This window comes from Microtus ochrogaster, linkage group LG9 (genome assembly GCF_000317375.1).
Source record: "Microtus ochrogaster isolate Prairie Vole_2 linkage group LG9, MicOch1.0, whole genome shotgun sequence".
Lineage (NCBI taxonomy): Eukaryota > Metazoa > Chordata > Mammalia > Rodentia > Cricetidae > Microtus > Microtus ochrogaster.
The window spans coordinates 629,479-640,343 of record NC_022034.1 but is presented as its reverse complement, the minus strand read 5'-3'; the positions used below and the strand labels follow the sequence as shown (position 1 = coordinate 640,343).

Sequence of the window (10,865 nt, the reverse complement as noted above, 5' to 3'; positions counted from 1 at the left end):
ATAAATTTTTGTTTTGTTAGTGATTATCCATTGGAGATAATTTATGGATAAGGGCAGGACCAAATTTATTTTAAGTTTCTAGTAAATGTTTTTCAAATTATATTACAAAAATATTAATGACTTAGTTTTCCAAAAAAATCTAACAAAATTTACATGAAGGAATGAATAACTGTGCTCTCTTAAATCTCTTTTTTATTTTATTTCTATTTTAATGGCTGGAATTGCTGGAATACAATCATTTCAGATTAGCCTCTAACTGGAGTTACAGTTGCAAGTTGGAGTTATAGTTGTGAACTGCCATTTGTGTGCTTGTAATCAAACCAGGGTCTTTTGTAAAAACAGCCAGTGTTTTTAACTGCTGAGCCAGTTCTCAAAACTAATAGAAGCACTGTCAGATATATAACTGATGGTATTAGAGACAATACAAAATGTTGAGGTATTTAGCAGAAGAAGTTTCAAGTGATGCCAAAGTCTCTGCTGTGTTGGGCATAGTGTATGTAGCCTGAGTTGTAGACCTACGGAGGCTAAAATATTTTGAAGGTATATTGGGGAATCTTTACCACAATAATGCACAAGTTTTTAAATAACTAAAAGTAAAATTTGTAAACAGCCATACTTTTACAGTGCACAGTGATTACAGATAATGAATATTAATCAGGATGTCTGGATTCTAGGATAGACACCTCTAATCCCCATTGAAATGTAAACAACCATTTTGCCTGAATCTTCTCCACAGATGAAAAACCAACATCAACCACAAGGAGGAAATCTGACCAACCTGAAGGAATTTGTTCTTCTGGGATTCTCAGATGTTCCTCATCTCCAGTGGTTTCTGTTTGGACTGCTGGTTGTCATGTATTTCTTTATCCTACTGGGCAACGGCACCATTGTGCTAATCACAAGGCTGGACTCTGCTCTTCAAACACCCATGTATTTTTTCCTTGGCAACTTTTCATTTTTAGAGATATGTTATGTATCAATTACTCTCCCCAGAATGGTCTACAACCTTGGGACCCAGAGAAGAACCATTTCTTTTATTGCTTGTGCTGCACAAATGTGCTGCACTCTTATCCTGGGGGCTGCAGAGTGCTTCTTCCTGGCTGTCATGGCCTATGACCGTTACGTGGCCATCTGCAAACCTCTACACTATCCTCTGGTCATGAACCAGAGAGTGTGTTCTCAGCTGGTGATTGGCTCCTGGATCAGTGAAATTCCAGCACAGATAGGGCAGACATCACAGATTTTTTCTCTTCCATTTTGTGGTTCCAACCAAATCAACCACTTCTTCTGTGACATACCCCCAGTACTTCACCTGGCCTGTGGGGACATCTTTGTGAATGAGATGATGGTTTTCCTAGGTGCTGGGATATTTGTGTTGGTTCCATTCCTGTTAATAATCTTTTCCTATAGTAAAATCATCTCTACAGTGCTGAAGTTGCCGTCAGCCACTAGTCAGGCCAAAGCCTTCTCCACCTGTTCATCTCATCTTGCAGTTGTGATGTTATTTTATGGATCAGCTATGGTTACATATTTTAGATCCAATACTAGTCATTCAGGTGGAACTGACAAAGTGCTTTCTCTTTTCTATACTGTTGTGACTCCCATGTTTAATCCCATTATATACAGTCTAAGAAACAAGGATGTCAAAACAGCATTGAGAAAATTCTTATGCAAACAATTTACTGAAATATAATATGATTTTATATTGTAGATATGACTTTGTATGTGTCTACAATTAAGTTCATAGATATATCTATCTTTATGTATCTTTTCTGTTTTTATACCAATGATTATTTCAAAATAATTTTTTGTTATATTGAGAGAGATATATCTCTGAAAATGTATGTAGTGATGTATGTATTACCAAATTAAATACATATCATTTTCATATTTATACTTATTCTGAAATATCTTTACAAATAAACATTAGATACAATTAATATAACTCTATTTATTGTACCACAAATTCTGTTATACTATTTTAAATCCTATATACAACTTTAAACATTCAGATGCAATGATTTTTAAAACTACTATGTAAAGTTAGTTTCAATTAGGTCAGTAAGATGACCTAGTGTGTAAAAACTCTTACTTCCACAAATAATGACACGTATATTATCCCTAAAAGTCACATATGTGGAAGAGTACTCCCACTTTTGGCTTGACCTTGGTCTTCCAATCAGGTGCTGGGGTAATATATTCTCACAAATTCATACACACACACACACACACACACACACACACACACACACATTTTAGAAATATTTCCATGAGAATAGTACACTAAGTTTATTACGTAATTTAGTTCCAGCAGTTTCCAGTTTATGTTTTGTCTGAATGATCTGTCTTTTGGAAAGAGTGGAGAACTGAAGACATCCACTGTGACTATATGGACAGAAATATGTGATTACAGTGATAATAGTGTTCCTTTTATGAAATGGAATGACCTGGTGTTTGCTGTCTACTTATTTAGAGTTGTAATAACTTTTTCCATGATTTTTCCTTTGATTGCATATGATATATATTATATCTGTTCTGGTTAGTGTAATTTGAAGTGTATTTCATCAGATATTAAAATGACTACAGTAATATATTTCTTGTGACATTGGTACTTAAGGTTTAAATAAAAGCAAATAAAAATATAAAAATGTGTACATTGTGAATGTAGCAATGTCTTTCAAAATATTCTTTATAACTGAAATTAAAATTTATTCACATTATCTTCCCCCTTGCTTTCCTCTCTGATATCATTACTCTGATATCTGATATTATTCAAATCATGACCACTATTTCTTTACTGTTGTCACAAATCATATACATATCAATCATATATATATATATATAAATCATATATATGAACTTTTATATATTTTAAATCATATATATATTTATATATATAAACTTTTTCAGGGATTATAAATTTACTAGTATGATTTCAGAGTTGATTACTTGGTACTGGATAATAATGAGACTATTTCACTCAGCATTCCTTAGTTACCTCTAGTTCTTTTTCTCTGAGCCCCATGAATTTTTATCCATGATGCCTTATCTTTCATTGTTGTATTTGGAGAGGCAACCATATTTCTAAAACTCCATAGATTTAGCTTCTCTGATAGTCTTAGAAGACTTTATGTTAATATTTACAACTTCATATTATACTAAAATCTAATTGTTTAGATTAGACATATGATAACCTAACAATCAGATTTAGGCATCCAACACATTGTAAAATTTGTATGTGTTCTCCAAGGTCTTTGTAAATCAGTGAAATAAGCCACTACTAAACACATTTATTTGTCGATTCCAAAGTAAGGCTAAAAAAACACAATGTGCTAATGATTTTTGCTTAGAAAAAGACAATATAAATGTGTGTCAATCACCCAAATGATCAATAATGAAAAGTCTACCCCAGATGATGTAAAAAAGAATAACATATAAATCACCAATTATCTTATGTAAAGAGGTCACAAGACACTAGTAATATGTGGTAGAAATATTAATATCAACAGGCAAATAAAACTAAGAAAAATATAATAAAAACCCATAAAGGAAAGAACCTCTCAAGGTACCGCAGGATGAATGGAAGAAAATTGAAACTGAGAAATCCCTATGTCCTCATTGTACCTGATAAACAGAAAAAAATAAGGATTTGGGGCAGAAATAAGATCTGTTTTTAATAAGAATAATGTTTAAATCCTTATTTGACTGAAAAGTCCAATGATGCGCATTACAAATAGAGAGCCATGATCACTGTATTCAGAGACAACAACTAAAGGATTTGGAATTCGATTCTGTTTGTGAAAAACTGGAAATTCATGAGTGGTCCTATTCAGGGTGAGGACTGTGAGGAAATGTTGCTTTATAAAATACTTGCCTAACCTCATTGTAACTTGATGCAGATGGAATCTATCTATCATTAAGATTATATAATTTATATATTACTTTTAAAATAAGTGTTTATTGGTTTTAAGAATCAATGTCATCTACTTAGCTTACATAATGCTACAAAATGTGAGAAATATTATTTATTATTACCTAAATACTGCTATAAGAAGTGCTTATTTGTTTAATATCCAATATTTGCTAATTGGGATTTATCTTTTCTTCTTGTCATTTCAATGCCTTGTACATTACATATTACATTGAACATTACAGAGGATTGCCTTGCATATGAAACTCTATTTCATCTACTACATGTAACTCATAAAACAACGTTACTAAACACATCAGTTTCTTAAAGTTTTTATGGAGGAAAACTTAACTGTCTTAAAGATTTTCCACTTTTCTTTATGTCTTTGATCTCTTAGAAATTTGGGAATGTTCCAATTGAATGTCCCATTTCATGTTTCTTCTTCTTCTAGATATTATTACTACTGCTGCTATTGTTGTTGTTATAAGTATTATTACTAACATGGGCACGTTATTATCAGCTAACAGCTTTTGCTGCTTCCCCTCCACATGATGGATATGTTATTAACACACCCACATAACTTAACAACACCTTTACTCCAGCTTCAGATGCTCAAGTGTCCTCTTCTGCCCTCCATGGCACCACATGCATGCACGTGTACACATAAATAATAACTAAAAATTTTGTAAAATATGCATCCTTATCATCATCATGTAGTGGTTTGAATATAAAGTGTAATAATAGTAATTATTTCATATGCCTTAAACATATTAATGATCTCAAGCTCACAATGATCCTGCCTCAACCTCCTAAGTGCTGGGTTTGAAGCCATGAACCACTACTTCTGGAACTCATAATTAGAAAATAGAAACAATAATAGTAAGACTACAAGAGAAATTGTTTACTAAAATATATTTTTGTAGTTTTTGCTTCTTTGTTTGTTTTGCTTTGCATTGTTGAGCATCTTGATTCATAAGAAAAAATATTCCAACCAATTAGAATAAAGTCCTTAGGAAAGAATTTATTCCCAGAGCAGAGACAGTATGCTACTTAAACCCCACAGTGTGAAAAGTATGCTAGCAGCTGATTAATCTCTTTTTAAATAAACTCATACTTAAGCTTAGAAATAAAAAGCTTATTTATTATTATTTCTCTTCTGAAAATTTATAAAGGTAAGGGTCATGTTTCACATAATTCTATTTTGGATAGTTATCATATTTATATTTTTCTGTACTTCTTTGCATTGACTTTAAGATGATATTGCTAAGTCGGCTGAGAGCAAAATATGAACTCTTTTTAAATATGACAAGTTACATAGCAGAAAGTATTGTCAAAGTCACTAAAGACATTGTTGTCTTATGAATTACCATGAATCTAATAGTAACTATTTTTCATTTTAGTTTTAGAGTAAAGATTTTCTGTTACACATTATTTAAGCTATTTTACAAATATAAGAACTAGACTTCAAGTCTGGAGAGACTGCTCTGTGGTTAAGAGCACTGGCTGCTCTTCCAGAGGACCTGGGCACAATTTTGAGTACCCACATGGCAGTTTACAACTCTCTATAACTCAGTTCCAAGGAATCTGAGACCCTTACACTTGAAATAAAATTAAATAAATTATTTAAAAAGCAAACAAAAGAACTAGAGATTATATTTCATAAAAATCTACCTGCATAAATAAGTAATAAAAATGTTTATTGAACATAAATGTACCTGTATCTTACATTTATCAAAAGAACTCATGGTTGTCAATAATTAAGAACTGAAATAAAAGAATCTACGATTGTGAGGGGACATTAGTGTATTTTCCATTTCAGTTTTAAAATTTTTGCTATAGAGTCATTTCTGAACCCATCTATTCAAGTATACGTTTAGTTCCTATATTTGATTTTACTTCATATATTATCTCAGCATTTTATGGATTATGATTTGATATCACAATATCGACAACCAAGAAAAATTCATTGTTTCACAAGATATGTGAATTAAATATCTTTATTCAAAGCAAAATGACTATACTTTTCTGTAATGCCTAATAATTTTACAATTTTATTTCTTGATTATTTCTTACATGAATATAACATCATTTCCACATATCGCTCTTTAAGCTCTGTTTCTTAGCTAAAATTAGATATTTAAATGTTTTCAAACAGAAAAGTAGGAGAGCTGCTGTATCATTGGGCACACTTTGTGGACAGAAGTGCAAGGACTAATGGGGTAGTACAGTGCCAGACCAATTGTCTGGCATATAGCAGGTCAGGGATTCATCTGGAAAATATCAAAGAAAAGAACAAATAAATGGTAAGAATTTTTGATAGATATATGAATTTCCAATCTAATTTAAAAAGGAAAATTCAATAAAGGTGAATGAAAAGGATGTCTTTTCAATTTACAAAGTTATTTATTTATAACATTTATATTTTGTTTGAAAATTTCATGTATTTATACAACATGCGGTGATGATTTTTCTCTCCCAAATGAAATATTGATACTTCCTAATCAAACAAAAAAAGGTTTCTGTAGAAACATAGAAAGCAAAGCATCTGCTTATGAAATTTTATATAGTATCTTAAAAAGCATATCTCTATATAGAAACACACATTTTTAGTGAAATGGTTTGAAATGCCTCAGAACTTATTTTAATGTAGAAAGCCCCTTTGTATCACCCCTACCTTCAACGATCAAACTCACTAAAACCAAAGGAGAAGACACACTTTAAACTTCTCCATTTCTTAGCCTGTGATAATGGCACTTTTCATGTCAACATCTGTCAAGCCCTTCTGGCTCACATGATACATCCTGGTCTTCAAGAAAATTATCTAGCTGTATGAGTTTGTCAATGTCTATGTATATAGTTCTAGATTGTGATAATCATTAGGAAAAATTGTTAAATGCCTTCTGTAGTGATTATGTATTGTAATGAATTAGAAAAGAATTTCTGAACAAATTTTATGATTTTGAAATTACAGTTTAATTCTGCTACATTTTACTAAAAGTATTTACTACTGAACAGAGTTAAACAGATGCACAGTTTGGTTGAAGGATATTTACAAGAAGGATAAGGGGTAGAATCAGAGTATGTGATAATTTTTAGATGAAGAAATGCTTTGGGTTATTATTTATGAAATATTTCCAGAATTTTCTAAATGCTTTGAAATTTTATGAAGAACTTTTGAAAAGAGAAAAATGTATGGTAAAAGAGAATTAAAGGGAAACTATATTTCTAAAGGTAAATATAGCCTACTATAATGAATACATGAATGCTAGCACATTAAAGCTTAAAACCTCCAGAAAAGCATACAGTAGAAGAATGGAAGAAGTGAGGTAGCTGAATACGTACACCGAGGGTGAAGATAAAGGGCTTAGAACATCATGACGTGAGATCTGATGGACGAGGTTTTGATACAATAGACATTTATTCAGAACAGAGATACACCCTTTAGGTACACTTTTCTGAAAATGTGGGCAGATGGGAAAGTGTGGGAGAACTTCTGATCCTTCAGCATCCTGAGATTGAATGACATTAACTTTTTTGATTTATTACTAAGTTCCTAGTTTAAGGACACAAACTTTAAAATCTGTATAAAATTTAGGACATTGGTTTTCATAGTCTGATAGGAAACACCACATTTAATTGTTTTAAATTCCATATAATATTTGGTGGACAGTTAGACTATTTGTACTAAATTATCCTGTTTCAAAATAGCAAACCTAAAAGAGGAATAAAGTTGAAAGAGTAATATATTTTATCACTGAACCTTTTTAGAACCTTTTGAATATTTACTTATGTATTATTTATAATTTCTGAAATTAATTTCAAAATGATCATAAAACAAAATATTTGGCAGAGATGACAATAGTAAGAAAGAATCATACCCATGGGAGATATAACTTTTCTGAACAGAAATGGAGTAGATTGAAATAAATTAAAACAATAATTTAAAGAAAATGAATCATTACTTAACAATATTAACCCAAATTCTGCACTTAAAGTATTGAGAAAACAATTAAAGCTGTGTGCATAATAATCCAAGAAAGCACAAAATGATAAACACTACAAATATACAAACAAAAGTACTGAAAATTTCTCTATATATTTTAGTTGCTTAGAAGTATACTTCCTCAGCATTTGAGAAAACATATAAGATACATGTGTATATCTTTTTATTCTTTGGAAAATTAGGAAGTTTGGAGTGTGATATATGTAGCATATGTGCTATACAAGAAAACCAAAGGCAGTGACATGATCTGCACTTCTGAATGAGTCATCTCCAAACATGGAATATGCAGAGATCAGTGCAGAGGACAATGCCTCCACAGTCAGACAATTCGTCCTTCTGGGATTCTCTGACCTCCCCAACCTCCAGGGGTTTCTCTTTGGAATGTTCTCCATAGTTTACTTAATTATCCTAATTGGAAACAGCTTCATAATTGTAATCACTAGAATTGATCCTGCGCTACAGAAGCCCATGTATTTTTTCCTGGCAAACTTTTCTTCTCTGGAAATCTGTTATGTGTCAGTCACTCTTCCTAGAATTCTGTACAACATCGGTACTCAGAATAGAAACATATCCAAGCTGGCCTGTGCCACACAAACATGCTTCTTCCTAATGCTGGGGGCCACTGAATGTTTCCTGCTGGCTGTGATGTCTTATGACCGCTATGTGGCCATCTGCAATCCCCTGCACTATCCCTTGGTCATGAACCCAACAAAATGCACTCAGCTGGCTGCAGGCTCCTGGCTCGGCGGCATCCCAGTCCAAATAGGACAAACCTGTCAGATATTCTCTCTTCATTTTTGCAGTTCTTACCAAATCAACCACTTCTTCTGTGACTTACCTCCCATCCTCAAGCTGGCCTGTGGAGACACTTCTATTAATGAGCTGTCTGTCTTCTTAGTGGCTATCCTCTTTGCTGCTGTCCCTTTTATGTTGATCCTTGCCTCTTATACTAAAATCATTGCCACCATTCTGAGGTTGCCAACAGCCACTGGAAGGGCAAAAGCCTTCTCCACTTGTTCTTCTCATTTGCTTGTGGTGTTTTTATTTTTTGGATCCGCTACTGTTACCTACTTGAGACCAAAGTCCACTCACTCTCCAGGAACTGACAAACTGCTGTCTCTGCTCTACACCATTGTGACTCCCATGTTCAACCCCCTGATATACAGCCTCAGGAACAAGGATGTGATTGCTGCATTGAGAAAACTGTTACTTAGAAAATAACAGAATGGATGTCTGCACTAATTTGTCTCAAGTACTTTTGTTTAACTACCTGTGTTCTTGGGACACTCTCTCATAGCTATGACTACATGGCCTTCTGTAGCCCTCTTTGCTGATGTCTAAACTATGGATCCAGTTGTGGTGGGTTCTTAGGTTAGTAGAATTCTTATTTACATGGGGCAGATTTGCAGATGTTTTTTGGGTCTGTTTGTGATTCCTACTAATTCATTTTTTTTCCCATTGGCATTGCCTCTCCCTCTGTTTCACTTGCTTTATATGGACATCATTGTGAATGAAATGATGGGCTTCCATGGTGCTTTATTTTTTCAATGGCAAATGTTTCCAAAATAAAAGTTTATTTGTTTATGTTGAAGGACAGTTCTATATCTACTACCAAATAACCATTATTAACTTCTAAACATACAGTGCTTTATAACAGAACAACAATTAATCAGGCTTACTAGACCAGTGGTTTAGAGACTATAATGCCAAAGCAATGGCTACAGAATGATCTGAAAATTCTAATCTCCAACTACAAGCACCAAGAAGAATGCAGACAGGGAATGGCTTGAATCTTCTAGCAGAGATGCTGTTATATTATCACAAATTATGTAATTCTCTTTTAAAAATTAGTGTTAAGTTAGAATGTGCTCTTTTAAAGATATAGCTTTGTAGCTCAATTTTCTTGTCAACTTGCCACAACTGCTTTCAGTCATGTGATATGTGGGGACATTGTGAGAAATGCCCTCCAATGTGGGGGTCCCTGGATATTTCTGTGGGGCATTTTCTTAATTTATTATTGATTTATGATGCTGAAGTCTGCTGTTAGCAGTGCTACCTTAAGCAGTTGGACATCGGCTTTATATTAGTAGGTTAATAAATCATAGGAAGTAAATTACTAGTGGAAATTTCTGGCTCAAAGTCCCTGCTTAACTCCCTATCTTAATTTGTTTCTGGATGATTTGCTAGGTGAGCTGTCAGTCAAATATAACTTTTCCTTCTACATGTTCATTTGAATCACGGTCATTATTACATCTACAAGAAGCAAGCACACACAGTAGACAATGGCACTGGATAAAAGATATGCACAAAACCTTCATGCACTTATCTACCTAATTTGACTTTAAATAATGTTCCTAAGTGCTCATTTTCAACATAAGAGTCCAAGGTTTCCTTTATAGTTTGTTTCTGTAGTGATGGTATTCTTAGTAAAAACCTCATACATACTAAGAAATTTATTTTGCTTATCTTCATGTCATAAATTCTCATTAGGCAGAATGTATAAGTACAGTGTTTATTTAGAGATGATTTCTTTTGTATGGTAATTGATGATATGCATAGAATTTTACTTTCTACATTATTTAGACTCCTTAAAATAAAATATCTAACAAAACTTTTATTCTCAATATTATTAATTATATTTATCATTTATTATTATTATTATTTATAATTATATTTGATTTAATTCTGGCTTATTGCTTATTTAAACAAAAGAAAGAGATGTAGAGTTAAGCCCGCCCATTTAGGGCGGGTTTGCCTGGGGCGGTTGTTTTATGGATATATGGAGCACGTGGAAACTGCGCTCACTCTTGCTTTCCTACCTCCTATGCTGCGCAGGAACTTCGGTTCTATAAGTTTTATTTAATCATTAAAATTATATACATTCTTAATATTTGCCTGCATTTATTCACGCCAATACATAAATGTCATTAAAATATAACTATAAATAAAAAC

General features: G+C 32.8%; 2 protein-coding genes across 2 annotated transcripts; both read left to right on the top strand.

Annotated features, from left to right (window-relative positions):
- The first annotated feature begins 736 nt into the window (after positions 1-736).
- On the top strand, positions 737-1,693 carry LOC101997101 (olfactory receptor 10AG1-like). The gene has a single exon (XM_013352304.1). It carries the CDS (start codon positions 737-739, stop codon positions 1,691-1,693), a length of 957 nt encoding a protein of 318 aa, XP_013207758.1.
- Positions 1,694-8,189: 6,496 nt separating this feature from the next.
- On the top strand, positions 8,190-9,134 carry LOC101996818 (olfactory receptor 10AG1-like). Its single transcript, XM_005363463.1, has one exon. The coding sequence runs from the start codon at positions 8,190-8,192 to the stop codon at positions 9,132-9,134; it is 945 nt and encodes a 314-aa protein (XP_005363520.1).
- Positions 9,135-10,865: the final 1,731 nt, after the last annotated feature.